This window comes from Onthophagus taurus, unplaced genomic scaffold (assembly GCF_036711975.1).
Source record: "Onthophagus taurus isolate NC unplaced genomic scaffold, IU_Otau_3.0 ScKx7SY_25, whole genome shotgun sequence".
NCBI classification, from domain to species: domain Eukaryota; kingdom Metazoa; phylum Arthropoda; class Insecta; order Coleoptera; family Scarabaeidae; genus Onthophagus; species Onthophagus taurus.
The window spans coordinates 221,478-240,008 of record NW_027248950.1 but is presented as its reverse complement, the minus strand read 5'-3'; the positions used below and the strand labels follow the sequence as shown (position 1 = coordinate 240,008).

The 18,531-nt window shown below is 31.6% G+C and overlaps 1 protein-coding gene and 1 long non-coding RNA gene across 2 annotated transcripts; both read right to left on the bottom strand.

The window, feature by feature from the left end:
• Positions 1-12,848: 12,848 nt before the first annotated feature.
• On the bottom strand, positions 12,849-14,869 carry LOC139432539 (uncharacterized). Its single transcript, XR_011642292.1, has 3 exons — positions 14,696-14,869; positions 13,941-14,506; positions 12,849-13,394 (listed from the first exon to the last, which is right to left on the bottom strand). It is a non-coding gene; the product is annotated as an uncharacterized lncRNA (long non-coding RNA).
• Positions 14,870-14,909: 40 nt separating this feature from the next.
• LOC139432541 (neuropeptide CCHamide-2 receptor-like) lies at positions 14,910-16,275 on the bottom strand. The gene is made up of 4 exons (XM_071201232.1): positions 15,788-16,275; positions 15,512-15,731; positions 15,088-15,448; positions 14,910-15,034 (listed from the first exon to the last, which is right to left on the bottom strand). The coding sequence occupies exons 1-4, from the start codon at positions 15,937-15,939 to the stop codon at positions 14,910-14,912; spliced, it is 858 nt and encodes a 285-aa protein (XP_071057333.1). The 5' UTR covers positions 15,940-16,275.
• Positions 16,276-18,531: the final 2,256 nt, after the last annotated feature.

Here is an 18,531-nt window from a genome sequence, read left to right as displayed (position 1 = left end):
CGGAAACATTTGGTCGAAGGTAAGTACAGGAAATTTGGGTTATGTTGAGATTAAAAAATTAAATGACCTCTTCCTCAGTTTTTAATTAGATCATCAGCTAAATCTACAAGCGAGGATTATAATTAAAAATCTTAAATCTCAAAATCCCTTAAAATCTCCAAGTTAGAATTAAAGAAAAATGTAAAATAGAAAGTGTTTAAACCTACCTCAAGATGGTATGAGGTTTTAACCAGTAAAATGATTTAATCTTTGTAAAAGAAATATGCTACAAATCCGGTAAAACCGTAACCGTTGAACAATTTCCAAACGAAAAGTTAATAGATTTATTAACTTAGATCCCGATAAATACGGATATAAATCGATCCAAAATTCTGTCGAAAATAACTCAGGATAAAAAAGGTGACCGAACTCGTTATTTACTGGAAAACGAGGAAGCTAGCACCAGCACATCAGCTAAAAAATTAAAAAGAAGCGAAATCGTTGATTTTGATGTGAATGCATGTTTCGGGTATCGATTAATTAATTTTGTAGCTGTTTTTTGCGCTATAAGTGAAGTGGTAAAGTAAGTAAAGTGTGATATAAACTTGACCGAAACTTCTCTTCGTGGTCTTGGTTTTAAACTAAAGGTGAATGTGCTAAGTGTGAACCGGTTTTAATAAACTCATGTCCTCTTATCTGTGGTAGAGCATGTGATGTGAACAGACGATTAGTTTTTGCGTTCAGACTTCTTGGAATCGGTTTAGCAGGAGTAGAGAAATTCTGTGGAATTATGGACTTACCTAAACCAATTTTCCAATCATTTTACGATAAAGTTGTGAATGACATTCACATTGCTACCAAAAATGTTTGTGAATTATCCACGAAAGATGCTGTTTAAGAGGCAAAAGAGTTAGGAAAAACAGCCGAGCTCACCGTTTCAGGGGATGGTACTTGGATGACTCTTATATCGTTTCACACAGGAAAAGTTCTCGATCTTATAGCAAAATGTTCATACTGCAAAGCTGTCTGGAAGTTTCTGGAAACATTTTGAATGTACTGAGGAGTATGATGAATGGAGCAATGAACACCCAGAAAAATGTTCTGTCAATCACAAAGGATCGGCTGGAAAAATGGAAGTGATAGTATTGTAGAAATTCAAAAGATCCGAAACTTTATGTAAATGTACGATATGATAATTATGTGGGCGATGGAGGCAGTAAGACCTATAAAGGAATTGTTGACTGTAATCCATATAAAAATGTAATTGATACAAAAAAGGAATGCATAGGCCACGTGCAAAAGCGAATGGGTACGCACTTGCGCAAAGTAAAAAAAGATAATCCTGGTATAGGTGGCAGAGGGAAATTGCCAGCCATTAGAGGAAGTATTAACACATCAGGTGAAACCATGGTTTCACCTGATGTGTTATTAAAACGCGATATTGGCAGCGTATTACCATAAAATATCTACCGATGAAAAGGCACAGCATGACATGTGTCCATTCGGTGAAGATAGCTGGTCTTCATATAAGAACGCGAACGCCTCTGGATCTTTGGAGTTGTATCAACACAAAAATTCAATTCCTGTAGATGTTCAAGGCGTAATTAAACCAGTGTATGATAAATTAACCGATAGCGATTTATTAGAACGCTGTTTGGAAGGATATAATCAAAATAACAACGAAAGCTTGAACGCTGTCATTTGGTCTATGGCATCAAAAGTACACTACAGCGGCGCAAAAGTAGTTAAGACTGCATCTTATATTGCAGCTAGTATATTTAACGATGGATATACCAGAGTATTACAGATGATGAAGTTATCAAACCTTGTAATAGGTCCAAAGGCACTGCAATTGTCCGATAACTTGGATTCTCGACGGATATCCACAGGTAACATTAGAGCTCAACAGATAGACGATATAAATATATTTGAGGTAATAATATATTTTTTCTTACGTTGATACTAAATGTGAATTCGTTTTGAAGACGTGAATCCCCCAACCCAACCCAACCCTAAATTTCGAGTGCGGGAAGTTAGCCCCCAAAAAATTATATCTCTATTTTTAATTGTAATGATATGATGTATATATTAACTTAAAGCTTGAAGACTCTAATTTACGATATGATTTAAAAATTGTATGATAATATTAATAAAATTTCCTGAAAAAAGCTATTAAAGAAAACACTATCAAATTTGAAAAAGAAAATAACGTCAAATTTTCAAAAAATCATATCATCTCTATTTTTAATGGTAATGATATGATGTATATATTAAATTAAAGCTTGAAGACTCTAGTTTATGATATGATATAAAAACTGTATGATAATATTAATAAAATTTCCTGAAATGATATGATGACTGTCAAATTTGCAAAAACAAAATAACGTCAAATTTTCAAAAAATCATATCATCTCTATTTTTAATGGTAATGATATGATGTATATGTTAAATTAAAGCTTGAAGACTCTAGTTTATGATATGATATAAAAACTGTATGATAATATTAATAAAATTTCCTGAAATGATATGATGACTGTCAAATTTGCAAAAACAAAATAACGTCAAATTTTCAAAAAATCATATCATCTCTATTTTTAATGGTAATGATATGATGTATATGTTAAATTAAAGCTTGAAGACTCTAGTTTATGATATGATATAAAAACTGTATGATAATATTAATAAAATTTCCTGAAAAACGGTACTAAAGAAAACACTGTCAAATTTGCAAAAACAAAATAACGTCAAATTTTCAAAAAATCATATCATCTCTATTTTTAATGGTAATTATATGATGTATATGTTAAATTAAAGCTTGAAGACTCTAGTTTATGATATGATATAAAAACTGTATGATAATATTAATAAAATTTCCTGAAAAACGGTACTAAAGAAAACACTGTCAAATTTGCAAAAACAAAATAACGTCAAATTTTCAAAAAATCATATCATCTCTACTTTTAATGGTAATAATATGATGTATATATTAAATTAAAGCTTGAAGACTCTAGTTTATGATATGATATAAAAACTGTATGATAATATTAATAAAATTTCCTGAAAAACGGTGCTAAAGAAAACACTGTCAAATTTGCAAAAACAAAATAACGTCAAATTTTCAAAAAATCAAATCATCTCTATTTTTAATGGTAATGATATGATGTATATGTTAAATTAAAGCTTGAAGACTCTAGTTTATGATATGATATAAAAACTGTATGATAATTACATTAATTCGTTTTGAAGACGTGAATCCCCCTTTTCAGACTTGTTTCGACAACTTACAATAACCAAACAACCTAAATTTCGAGTGCGGGAAGTTAGCCCCCCATTTTTTGATTTTTAAATTTTTTATTGTTGTTCTAAAAAATACACTATTTGTATTATACATTATGTATTAAAAACTAAATATCTCTGTGTTCCACCCACACAGAGGGAGATATTTATATATACTATACATATATTTATATACCCTGCTCAAAAAAATTAGGGGAACACTTTTCGAAATCTGAAACTTTTTAAATAGTAGTTCTAGACAAATCAAATTTGGTTTACTTCAAGGGCATATATTTAACTAAAGAAAATTACAAATACAATCTTACAACTCTCAGTTACTTCTAAGTTACACTTAAAAATGTAAGTTAATAATTTAAAACAAAGTGGAAAATTCTACGAGTACCTAGAACAACAAGAACAATTTAGAGCAACAAAAAATATGTGATTTTGCAAAATTAATGTCCGTGTTAAACGTAAAACACATCGAGAACAATTTGAATCGGCAAAGTTTGAGTTATTTTAGATTGCTGTATGTTTTTTAATTCTTATTGTGTAATTTAAAACCACTAACGCAAGAATTACTGACTGAAACTTCCAAAAACTTTAATTTTCAAAGAGTAAAGTGTCCTTTATAGAGTTGTTCTAGTGAAAATAATAGCTGTTCCAGATTGCGTTAGCTATAATAAGTATATATTTGAAATATGGAATTGACAATAGAAAAACTATGGTCACAGCAATCAACTAGACATTTCGGCGGCCAAACCTATTTTTAGTTATAACTTCATAACGCTGTATCCCATAATTTAGATTTTCTAGAACAATAACTAGAACAACCCAGAACAACAAAGAAAATTTGATTTTTCCAAAAATGGGGGGCTAGTCAGAAAACCCGTTTTTTTCGGTTTTCTCGCGGAGTTTTTATTTTTTCGATTTGCCACTTTGGAACAATGTAGAACAACTCTAGAACAATTTAGAACAACAATAAAAAATTTGGAAATCAAAAAATGGGGGGCTAAGTTCCCGCACTCCTAAATTTCTCCATTTTTACTTAGTTTATGTTATTTTATCGTCGTTACGTACGGGACACGATAACATACATTGGTATTCGATGCAACAAACTCAATTAAAGCTTACAAGAATAAAATACTAAATGGTGGTCATATGAAATACTAAAACCTGTTGGTACAAGTGCGTGATGATGTCATCAAAACCGTTGCGCGACGTATTAGGTACGCCATATTTGTACGTTATATCTTTGTACACGTTTCAACTTGGTGCTGGAAATTAGTGGCAGTTAACGGAAATGAATTTGGCCAAGTTTTTGACCCATTGGGGATTTCCACACTTAGTGGAGGTGTTTGTCGGTAAGTATTTTTGGATTTTTTTTAAGTAAAAGACAACCGAAGTCCGAAAGGAATCCTAATTCGTTATTCTGTCGTCATCTCCTTCAATTTCTTATTCATACATAATTAGTTAATTGTGATTTTATTAAGTTTATTAAAATTTATATTACAACATTTGCAACGTTTGAAGAAAAAATACTATGTTTTATTCGGAAGAGAGGCGGTTAGAGAGCCAGTCATTGCCGTACTCTCTTTGTTCATACGGAAAACTGTTCGACACGCCACAATTTTAAAAAACACTGCGTCTCTTCAGCATTATACGGTTGAAAGATACGTTATTCTGAAGCGATTTTTCTAACAAAAATTTTTTGAATAATGTTTATAATAATCGCACGGGAACTGTTTAAAGTTGTCCAATAGCGATTCACGGAAAAAGTTTATTTTTCTTTCCGTGTCGAATCTATTGGCGCCGTGGACCAGCTCATGTGGGACCGATTGGCTGGGTCTGATTTACTATCTGCTATTGGACGACTTTAAACAGTTCCCGTATCCTTCTACCGTATAATGCTCTGATCCGGAAGACACCTGTATATAATCTACATTACAGTTATACAAAACCTAGCAAACTTGTCATTACAGTCGCACATGTTAAATAGAGCTTATAATATACTGATTCAAGTGAAACGGTAAAAATTAAATACAGTGCGGACGTGTCTGTAACTTTTTATCGTTTATAACAGTGGTGTCCACTAATTTTTGATCAACATCGACTTTTTATATAATTGTCTTGCCAAGATCGACCGAAGGGTTTAAAATCTTTTTTTACATTTTAAAAGTAACCTTCCTTTTTCTTTTTTTGCTCTGAGGCCCAGATATAGATATTTCAGATTCATGATTTTGTTGGCGATCGACTTAAAACTATTTAAAAACGGTTTTTATCGTATGTTGGGACAAGACTATCATACCGCACTAGACCGGTTATTGTAATGCTGTAGAAATGACTTACCCACAACAGATAATAAAATAAATAATATTTAAATCACCTTACAGAGAATGATATTGATTGGGAGCTTTTTGTAAAATTAACACCTGATGAATTAAAGGAAGTAGTACCTTCAGTGGGAATGCGGGCTAAATTAAAAAGAATCCTGAAATTAACGTAAATTTTGTGTGTACTCATTCTTTCAATATTTCATTTTTATTTTATAATAGGTACTAAATATTTTCAAACCATTAACATTTTAGGTTAATGCTAACAAAGAAAGTGAATCAAATAGCATAGTCAGTCGTTTGAGTAGTGACATTTCATTTGGTGAACTCGATCAGAATTTGAATCCCGCAATCTTGGAGAGCAATTTTCCAGATTTTGAATTATTAAAAAGTAAGTGATATGTAAAGAATAATTCCTTTGTGAATGTATTAAATATTTTAAATAATACATTATTTTTATAGCCGATTACAACATGAGCACTATAATATCTTTGCCAGTAAAGTAATAGAACTATTTCCTACCGAAACTGTGGGAACGCGAAAAAAACCTGTTTACTGCTGTGAAAAAAAAGGATTCGCTCACCGGAGGACCAATATTAGCAAAAGGTCGGCTTGTGGATAAATGCAAAATCTAATCTGCCGTTGTGGAGAAATTTCTTCAAAGAAACGTCGTTTGTCCGGTAATTCTGCTGAAGAACAAGGGGAAGATGTGGACGAGTGTAAGTCAAATTACTTTATTTGTTATTTTTGTTCTTATTATCCATGTTATAGCTCTCATATCACACCAAACGTGGCTAAAAATAAATTCAGAACTGCATTTTTGCTGCATTTTTAGTAAATTGGCCTAGCCTTAACGATAAAAGAGCTGATTAATAGTAGATATCGTGAATTTATTTTTAGATAAATTAAGATTACAATTTATTATATCCGGAAACAAGTACCCAGTTGTATAGTACATGGGCAACTTTTCTTGATGCCGTTTTGAAACTGAAAATAAACAATATTAAAGACAAATATAATATTGAACTTTTAGATGAACTAAAACTGTCAATAAGATCAATAATTGTTTTCGTTCAGGTATAATAATTGTGCACGTGATGTATTTATATTAATTTTCATAAAATTGCCTAGATTCCTGGAGATATTGACAAGACTATATTGACGAACGAAGGGCAGCCGCAACATTAAGGAAACAACCTGTTCAACCCTACCTTCTTGTTCTTGGATCCGCTAAAGAATCAAAGGGGTTCTTCGTAATCTTCGATACATTAAAGTATGAGTATCCCACATTAATAAAATGCTTTGATATTTTGTTTAAATTATTTCATGTGGTGAAATAATGAATAATGAATCCAATTGAAAGTGAATACCTCTGGGTATTATTTCAAAGAATTATTTATAAAATTGTAACCGTCCACGACGTAATTCCGCCACATATTTACGATTTATTAAAGTTGATTAAATATTACCTTGTACAAGCTGCGGTAAATTATTTTCTTGTTTGAAAAAATATGCTTTACATTTGGAATGTGTCCATTAGTTAAGAAATTATTTTGTGTGCCCAATAACGGAATGTAAAAGGTTGTACCATAGAAAGTTTAATTTCAAACATCATATGCTACAGAAACATTCGAACTCTACAGACTCTGAATTAAACACATCTCTCGTTAAGAGTGACTCTATAAAATGTTCAATAACCAACAATGTCGAAGATTCACCATTATCGTCTATCAATTCAGAACCCACAGAAATTGACATGACTGTATATTTAAAAAAATGTAAAGCTGTTTTCAGTGAATCACTGAAGATATTTGTCGCTGGCCTTTGTGATAATTTATCAATAACAGGAAATTTGGTACAACAAATTTTAGATTGTGTAGAAAATACTTTATTGTTTAAACCACTTGAAGCAGTATTTTGACATTTTATGTAAGCCTGCATTAGACTCTAATCATGCAGTTATGTTTGATGACATGTTTACATTGCTTCAAAATCCATTTCTTACTGTTAATTCTGAATACAAAAGATTTAAAATATTTGATACAAATGAGACTTTTATAAAGCCTTTGAACCACAAAATTGGAAGTTCCTCGGATCGAAAAAGAAAGCGTAATACCGTTCACGTAACCATAAAAGACAGTTTTGTATACTACGTCCCTATGGCAGAAACATTAAAACATTTTCTTGAGTTACCCACAGTACAGTGTCCCGTTAAGCGTACGGGGCGGCTGTGTCTCGACAACGGTAAGGCCTAGAGCCTTGTTTCTAGATATAACTCCTATATAATCCAACTTGTAGTAGAAGTTGCATACTCAGAATAAAAGATTAATTGAATTTATGTGATTGAACACGAAATTGTTTAACATATAAAATATTTAATTACTTTAAGCATTACATCTAAATATTTTAAAAAATATCTGTCCTTTTTTTATAATAGAGAACCAAAAATTAACTTGCTAATTAACCCATTAATGGCCAAGGGTTGAAAAAATTTAACTTTAAATATTTTTTTAATTAAATCTATTTAAAAACACATTAAATAATACAAATCCAAAAAAAAAAATAAAAAAAATATGTAGGTGAACTCAATACAAAATTTTGCGTTTACGCAACGTTGGCTGAAAAAGGAGTAATTTTTTTTTCTTTATTTTTCATGGAATGGAGCAAAACATTCGGTATGTAAAAAAACATTACATTTTATGCATGAGAATATTGTTTGGCTTCCACATTGTCGGCATCTACGACGAATACCTTGGTCATTTTTTATTATAACATGTCCCACCTTGTCTGTTCTGATTTCGTTGGGAAGACTATTTTTGGATGGTCGCCCAAGAGATATTGTCTGTACATTTTTGAAATTGATTGGGTTCTCTGTCTTTTCAGAATCGGCTTGTAATTTTTGCGATTTTATCAAAGCTAATGCCAAATAGGACCGGAATTCTAATTGACTCATTTTGCTGTCATTTCCCAATCTATATATTCTCCATGCATTTACTATAGCACTATCAACTACGTTTATAAAAAAGGGCCACCACCATTTTTTTCCTCGTACCCTAATTCTGTAGTTTGCAATACCGTTGTCATGTAAATCCACTCCCCCCATATGTTTGTTGTACTGTTGTATAACATTAGGTTGAGGAATGTTCACTTCTTTCCTCTCTTTCCGATTATATCTCTTTGGCAAGCAATTATTTGAAATAACAGTAACCACAGCATTATCGTTCCAACGAACAACAGACACTTCTGCAGCTGAATCAAAATAAAAATCGAATTCACCTCTTTCTTTTTTTCTAAGAGATTTAGCCGATTCCAGGGGACATTTCTCTATTCGGTTGTCACGAATAGTTCCAGTCGCAAAAATTCCCAGTTCCTTCAAAACAGTAAATAATTTATAAGAGGAAAAAAAATTGTCGAAAAAAATTCTGTGTTCTGAAGGCGATTTTAAAACTTTTAGAAGACTAATGATTACGTCTGCTCCTAATCCCAATTCGCTTTTGTCAACTCTGGCACCTCCATATGGTATGAACTGGTACAGGTAGCCATCAGACGAACAGAGGCACCATAGTTTGCAGCCGAATCTTACAGGTTTCCCTTTTATAAACATTTTGGCTGAATGCTTACCAAAATACGGGACCATTTCTTCATCGATAGATAAGTTATAGGTAAATATTCCAAACTGCACATTTCTTTTATTTATAAGTTCAAATAAAGGACGGAGTTTGAAAAATTTATCTGTTTTATCTAGTAGAGCATTATCACATAGATGTAAATTTTTCTTTATGTCTCGAAATCTATTTCTGCTCATACAATTTTTGACCAAGGACACACCTTTATCCTCGTCTTTACTCCAGTACATATCCATTTGTGGAAGAGTGTGATAACCCGTTAAAATCATTATTCCCAAAAATTTTCTTAAATCATCTATAGAAAATATATACTGATGTCTATTATTATCATGGGCATATTTTATCGAAAAATCTACAATAAGTGTTAGAACCTCATTGTCAAAATACATTTCAAACACTTCTAGAGGACTTTTTCTTTCTACAGTCTCTTTCAACGTATGCTCACGGGTAATTTGATTGGACTCAGGCGATGAAAAATATGTGGGATGTTTTTTATGTTCCCATTTTGGACAAAATTTAGACAATTTGGCTCTTTTTTTTGGTCCAGGTCCAGGAGTAGGGGGTTGGCTTGTAGAAGGCTCGGGGAAATTGGCGTCTACCGTATCATCAATATTATTTGAAATTATTTCATAAGTGCCAGCAACATCTTGGGTCAATTCATTTTCATTGCCTGAAAAATGACTAGTAAAAGTCTATCCTCATGAATGTAACGTATAGAGATAGCATTCAGAAGATTATTTTACGAAAATTACCTGTTAGATCGTTGTCGTTAAAATACTCTTCATCAGTTAGGTCATCTCCCGTTGGAGGAATAATAGCAACGTCAATTTCATTATCGGTAATATTTTCCATTTCGGCTTCCAATTCACGTAAAGTTAGGGGTCTTTTTGGATTATTTTTCCACTTATTTTCACACATTTTAAAGTTAGGAAATCGAAATCAGTGTTTATTAACTGTTTTTATTATGACAATTCTTAAAAGTTAGGTTAGAAAAATTTTCTTTTAGTTTGTATTTTTACGACAAGGGGCTCGGTCGTTAGTGCGACAAGGTAAAACTTCAAAATTATTTTTGCTCTATTCTGGAGCAAGTCACATGTCACCGTTTTATTCCCTTATACTACTTCGCGATGTCACCCCTCGAGTTTAGAAATATACTGTCAATATAAAAAGTATCAAAATAGAAATTTATTGCCTTATACCGCCAACGTTGCGAATACAAAAAAAATATTTTTTTTTAATTGTAATGAAAATTGTGCCAAACTAAAATTTTTCCCGAAAGCTTCATAGTATACTCGAATTACTACCAAATAATTAAACTCTAAAATAGCTGCAAACGGTTAAAAAAAAATTGTAAACAATATGTTGCGTTTACGCAACGTTGGTAATTAATGGGTGAAATAAATCAATTAGTACTTTTCTCGGATAGAATAAAAAAAAACCAATAATTATTTTCGGTTTAAATTGTAGTAAAAATATAAAAAGTCAGTTTTGATTTTTGTTCGTCCTATTGCAGACGTGGTAGCGCCGAGCGTTCCTTTGAGCAATTGGCCGACCGACAGTTTAATGGATCACACATATCAAACGAGTATGTAGTATAAACAAAGTTTTTTTGCTACTACCCGAGTTTGGATAAACGAATTCACGTATACAAATTCCTTCTTTATTATTTCGTCATTAAGAATTCTTTGGTTAAAATACAAATACGAAAATTAAGAAATATTAATTAGAATTAAAAATAAAGTATTTCTGATTTTATTATACCAGTGTTTCTAAATTGATGTGAAAGATTTCAAGGATGATTTTTCAGCGAAAATTACGGGGTGTCTTTCATATAACCTTTTGTTCAAAACCCCTTCTCCTCCAAGTTATAGCCCTCTAAAATTAAGGGGAAAATGTGCAACTTTCTTATCTCTTGACATTTTACAACTAACAAATTGTTAATTTGATCATAAAAAATAAAATAATGCCGAGATCAATTTGACATAACTTCATTTCTTTGACTAATAATAATTAATCTCTGAATTAATTCACTTGAGCCTATGTATTATCTTATTTTTTTGTGATCAAACTAACAATTGTAGGAGAAAACGTCAAGAGACAAAAAAGTTGCGTATTGAATCCCACTATTTAAATCAAGTTTTTAAATAGAAAAATGTAGACGTATTAAAAAGTTCTAATGCAAACTATTATGGGGTTGATTTGTTCAGCCTCTTGTAATAATTCTAAATTTAAGTCTTTTCATGCGATGTTAACCGTGAAAGAGAGAATTTATTTAGTAGTGTGCTATGGTACTAGTGAATCATGTTTTCGTGAAATTATACAAAAATTCCAGCAAAAATATCCGGACCCAAGAATATCTCATGTGGGGCTCGGAAACTGATGAAAAAAATTTGGAAACGGGTTCTGTATTATCCATAAAGAGGCAGACAAAGAGACTAAATGAGGAAGACGCTGCTTTTCAGATAGCTTTTCAACAAATGACATTGTTTCTTCCCAGCATTGTCGTTATTGGAGCGATGTAAATCCAATTATCCTTAAATTTTATACGGTCAATGTACTTTCACCAAAACAGTTGCCCAGCTTACCATTCACACATTGTGCCAAATGGTTAAATTTACAATTTCGTCAAAAATGGATTGAACGAAATGGTCCTATTTGATGGCCAGCACGTAGTCCTGATCTTACAATTACGGATTTTTGTTTTTGGGGACGATTGAAACAAATTGTTTACAGTGAACCATTACAAGATGATGCAGAACTATTAAAACTAAGAATAATTAAAGCGATAGAATCTCTACCACTGGCGGAAATTCGTACTTCTTATAAAGAATTTAGAACTCGTCTTCAAATGTGTGCCGAATTGGGAGGGAATTTGTTTGAATGAGGATTTGTTCACTTACAAATAAATGATATTTATTACTTACATAGTGTGTTATTACTTAAATTTACATTTAAAATATTTTATTCAATTAGCCATATTTTAATTTGATTTGTTCGTATATTTTTCACTAACATAACTAGTAACTTTTCGGTTTCTATGGTTACATAAGGTAAATTGAACTTGAAAAATTTTTAATTTAGGAAAAGTATAATTTTTACATAAAAATGGCAATAATTAGTTAACTTCTATAGTTAGAATATAAAGTTCGTGCGATTTAGTGGTGTGAACATATCCGACGTATTATTTATGCTGAGATAAGTTTGAAAAATCAGTAACAAAATTTTTTTTCCTCTTTGTAACTCGATCCAGACCACTCAGCGTGTCATCTTGCTCTAAATCCAAAATTTTGGACAGTGTAAGATTCGTTAAGAAAGGACATTTCATCAAAAGGAGAGTAAATCAACGTCGATGTCAAAAAATGCGATGTTACCTTATGTGTTACTTGTTTTAGAATGTTACATTACAAAAACACTAAATAATCCTAAAATTTCATCAATTTCAGAGGTGCCCATCGGGGTCAAACTCATCCCCAAAGTCCATGCCGCGCTATATATGTATGTGTAGAGTCTAACAACAAATTTTTTTTCCCGAAAACCGTTACGGGTTACGGTGCTTTGACGGTCGATTTAAATCGCTAAAAGCACCTTTCTAAATCACTCTAAAAATTCATCAATTTCAGAAGTGCCCATCGTGGTTAAATGTACCCCTAAAGTCCCATCATTATAAGAATTTTTTTTTTGGTTACGAAATTATAAATGTTTTAAGTTTATAGCTGGGATTTATGAATAACTTCACACCCTTCACACGATATTGGCCTCGGATGGCCGCGGATTAGCCTCAAGACGCAAAATCTTAACCAAAATTTTCCCAAAATGTAAATTTTGAAACTACGTGGCGCTCATTGGCAATAAATTTTTGGACGAACTTATACCCCGCCGACTGGAGCACATGCGGCCATCACTAAAGAATTTTATGAATAAGTTTACTAATAAATTTAGTTTTGGTAAAAAGCCACATAACAATATAATAACGGTCTATCTATTATTTTTAAAACCCCTTTTTAACAAAAGAATCACAAATCCTCCATCCAAAAAAAAACTAGATTACTAGCAAAATTGAAATATAATTAAAAAAAATCTATACGAAATTAAAAGGTAAAATAAAATATGGGGATAACGGATTAACGACCTCTAATGGATAAGAGGAAAGGTAAGGACATAGGAATCTCGAATTCCGTTACTGAAACAAAAAAAAAACAAAACAAGTTAATATATATATATATTAATGTTTTTATATGTTTTTTATATGTTTTTATTGAATAAAATAAAAAGAAGAACGAAAACAGTTAAAGGAAAATAAAAACGTAACAGAGGTTCGAATTCTGTGTAGACGTTGTAGACGTTAATTTTGGAAAACTTCTCAAAAGTGTGCTGTATATTTCGTTTCAAAAGAAAAGATTTTGGGAGTTGGGATGGTGTTTTTGACAATGGAACCGATTGAAAACAATTTGAAATCCGCACCAATGATTGGTTTACTAACATTGGCCATGGTAAATACGAATGGAAAATTCCTTCTTAGATTTAATGAAACCGTAAGTATTTTTTTACCGTATGTACTACCACAGAAGTGTTGTACCGAGTGCCAAAGAAACAACTCTGTTACGGTGCGAGGCCTTTAACAACTAAGGCCTCCTATTTTGGGATATTGTTATTCCGGGAATATTTTCTTTGGATTTTACATTGGGATTTTTCCATTACAAAAAAAATTCTATGGAGGAGTACCTACCTTCCCTCTGCCGACTCCGAATATTTTTCCGTCGAATCTTTTTTTATTTTATTACGTTTCAAATAGACAAGCTTGTACTTTAAACAAAACGTATCGGGATCAAATAGTTTCAGTTTTGTTTTGTTGATTTTTTTATATCGAATATTTTCTTGCATTTTTTTTTATTTAAAGTTAATTTAAAATTCTCCCAAAACAAATCCGGATCGTGGAACTGATTACGCATCCTTGCGCCAACGTCACAACTTTTCTGCACAGGAAGTAAGAAGAGATGACTATTGTGTCAACTTTTTACAGAAGTTAGTGTAAGGTGTTTACGTGTACAATACGTAGTACCAATATTTACGAACCATATAAGTTATTAATTAATTATAAATATGTTTCTTCTTTTACAATATTTTTTTATTTTGACTTTTTTAACAATCATACGATTTATTTACTCCAATTTCTTTCTGTACAATCTTATTTTTTCCAATAGCAATCATGCGAACAGTCGTTACTTCACAACATTTTTTGTTCGTCAAAATCGTCTTTTTACGCAGTATAAAAAAAGATTCGACCGTCGTTTCCTAAAACAATCAAAACGAATTTCTTGGTATAAGCCGCAAGCAAATTAATTTATCTAAATTTAAAAATTTTCCCCAATACGCTCGGAATTAACAGAGATAACGCTCTTTTAAGTGATTTCTCCTTGTTTACTAACCCCTTCTATTTACTACCATGAAAGGTTTATTATCAATTTATCTATCAAGAATTACCTGCATGGTGTTTTTTGTACAAGTTGAGTTAAAACTTGTTTCGCAATTACCAAGTCGCGATGAACGTGTCATTCCTTGTAGTCTTCTTTGGTCCTTACAGAATAAGCAGCGTTTAAAATATTGTCGGTAAATCCCACTTACGCAGTATAAAGCGACTAAGTTAATACAAGAACTAGAAAAGAATTACTAAAATAAAAAGGATTGTTTTAAATTTTTACCTCAAACAAAATCCAACGATTTTGATTTTGTGCCAATATTCGTTATAATCAGTTTCCGCCGTTGAATGAAAGAAAAACCATAAGAAAAAAACGTGGAGTGGAAGAAAACATATAAAAAATACTAAAAAAAATTAATAAATCAATAGTTTTTGATTCCATTATTTGAATGCTTACAAAACACAAAACATAAAACCATTCTGGCGACATTTCTTCTTACTCGTATTTGGGATAAACTTTGTCCCTGTAATTGGCCGGGGATTTCGTTAACACTGGCGTGAAGTTTTTTAGTCATCAAAATACAAAAGGAAGCGATTACAAAAAGCGGCACGATGCAAAACACAAACGCTTTTCCTGCTATTATGTATTTTTTGTAAGTTGTCGTTACCGTTGCGGGAAATGGGGTGCAAATGTGGATCACATTCGACGAAGAGTTTTCGGTGTACGAAGTAATATCGGTAAAAATGCCATCGGGAATTGATAAAATTATAGCTAAAAGCCATATTACCACCACAATCATCACCGTTAAGGATTTCGTCTAAAAAGAAAACCCAAAAAAGATTAAAAATAAAATTAGTTAGGTAATTTAATTTGCTTTTACCTGCAATCTTCTTAAAGGATTTACAACAGCACGATATCTTTCAATTGATAAAGCAGTGAGTGTAAAAACGGAAACGCCCGTTGAAATACCTTTAACTACTTCAGAGGTTTTACATAAAATAACCCCCCACGGCCAACTCTCTATCGTGTAAATACTCGAAATATGTGGGACACAAGTTAAAATTAGCAATAACTCCGCCAATGATAACGAAAAAATATATCTAAAAGAAATAATTAAATATATAAGCAAATTAATTAATAGATTAATAATAATTACGTGTTTGGTACACTTCGCATAAATTTGTGCCTTAGAAACACAAAGTACAACGTTCCATTTCCGAGAACTGCAACCAGAAATGTCATGAAGAATAGGGCCAGAACTATGTACGTTTCAGGGCGTTCATTATACGGTGTATATTCGGAATCCATTTCTAGTAAGTTTTATTAAAAGTTAGATATTATAAAAATAACTTATTGTTAGTATTATTATGAAGTAAGCTTATAAAGATTTTTAGAGATATGTTAGTGGAGGTTTAGAAAATGAAAATGTTGGATACTAAGGAACAAAAAGAAACGTCTGGTGTTTACGGAAAAACTATTCGGAAACGAGGTCACATACCTCCATGTGACCTCGTTTGAAATAGACGAAATAACTTGTCTAGCTATATCTAGGAAGGAGATGGAAAAAGCAATCCAAACCCGAAAAATCATAAGACACATTGCCACTTTATGTCAACTGTTTAACACAATTTATGATATTGTTTGCAATCCTTAACAATGGTTAAAATTTATCATTATCGCACTACCTAAAGTAAGAACTTGAACCCTAAAAATCTTCCTTAAAATAATTTATCAAAAATATCGTAGTTTTACAAGTTATTAATGGTAACACTCGCGAATCTGAGTATGTTACAGAAAAACTTTTAGAACAAAAATTGTAGCAAATTTTAGTCCCAATAACATTGTTATCTTTCATTTTTGCTCTTTGTATATGTAAATATCGAGAGAAATACGAAAGTATGAAAATTTGATGAATTTCGTTAACACTCGGGAATCGGAGCATGTTGTGAAAAAACTTTTAGAACAAAAGTTGTTGCAAATTTTATTCTTAACAATATCTCTTTTAATTTTGCTCTCAGATATATAAATATCGCGAAAAATATGAAAGTTTGATGAATTTCGTTGTTAATGGGAACACTCGTGAATCGGAGCATGTTGTGAAAAAACTTTTCGATCAAAAATTGCAAAAAACTGAAAAATTGAAAATTTGATAAATTTCGTTGTTTACAAGTTGTTAATGCTATATAAAACTTGGGAATTGTAGCATGTTTAAAAAAGCTTTTAAAATAACAGTTGTTACAAATTTTATTCTTAACAATAGTGTTCTCTTGCACTTTTGCTCTCAGATGCCTGAATAGTTGCACGCGCCGCATTTTCCCCCAATTTTTAATTAATATCATAAACATTAATTACTCAATATTTGATTGTATTTGATCCATTAAATAATCTACCAATGCCCTAAGTATTGTTCATGATACTTGGTTTCTTATCTCACGAACAATACTCGGGGCGGCCGGCGGGTTCCAAGCCGACCGAGATTAATTCCACAGGCCCATTACTCACAAGGTTCACAGAATGTCCCAACAGTTTTAACATTACACCGCTGCATAGTGGATAATATGCCAAGTATTTTTTCAGAATTAATTCCAAAAACGGTAAACATTAATTGGTCCTTCTTCCAATGAAATTTTCTTTAAAAATACGTAAAATGGACTTGCTTCGTACATTCTGTCGGTCTCCATAGGTCTCCATTATATCTATCAAATCATCGGCATCTATATACTAATGGTACATCAGCAATAAAATTGGATTTTAGTGTATATATGGCGCAACAAGTTTGAGTGTTAAAAGAGCTTGAACACAAAATGATAACAATATTTGAAAACCAAATTTTAATTAGAACAAAATTATCAATAATTAAAAGTTTGGCTAACATTCTCTTTATTGTCTCCCTGCACTTTTTATCTGTGTAATAACTATTTACATCTTTTATAATTATTTTAATAAAATGCGCAATAAACAGCAAAGGTGAATTCCTATGAAATCATCGTGTTTTTCTTTTTGATTGACAATCATAGCTATTCATCGATCTACAAATGGCGTGAATATTAGCAAAACTAAAATCTGTTACAATTCCGCTTATTAGAGGCCATTTACCTTTCTCATCGTAGAACGTTTTGAAATCATTTAAAACTTTAAATATTGTTCTTGAAAAGTGAAATTCCGACAACATTTCAAATACGGGACAAATTCTATCCGTTGATATTTTCAAAACTCCAGAATACAAGAATATCCTTTTATAATGTAATATTGGCTTCCATACAGGTACCGGTAGAGGTACCATGTATTTTTTTTAATAAATTATATTGTTGCAAACTATACATTTTAACGGTAAACGGAATTGTCACTTCTTTGATGTAATTCTTGTTTTCTTTTTCCTTTTTTATTACATCAATTATATCATCGGAATCTCTATCCATGATGGATTTCGCTTCTGAACTAATTTTTCTAATCGTGGAGTCTGATTTTATGTTTTGAAGATTGCCACCATTTATAACTTTTGTGTTAGCTTTCGCGATTATTTCTTAATATTATACGTTCAATGCCTTTCACATAACCCGTCAGTTTTCGTTTATGGCAATAATCCCACGATGAGGGGAAAACCATAACTTTTGGTTTATCGAGAATTATTGAATAGTGCGACGTTTATATGTTGCAGCTTGTACGACCTTGTTACAACTACCTTCAGGTAAAACATGTTTAAAATTAGGTTCTGACAAATTTAATATTGGCTTTGGTAAATTTATTTCATTTGTGGATACATCGGTTATACTGTTGGTACTATTCATATTATTCAACTGTTTCAAATTGAGATTAAAATTAGTACTGTGACAAAATGTGGAACCATTATCTAGACTATCTAGAGTAACAGTTAAATGTTCGCCTACAAGACTCATTATT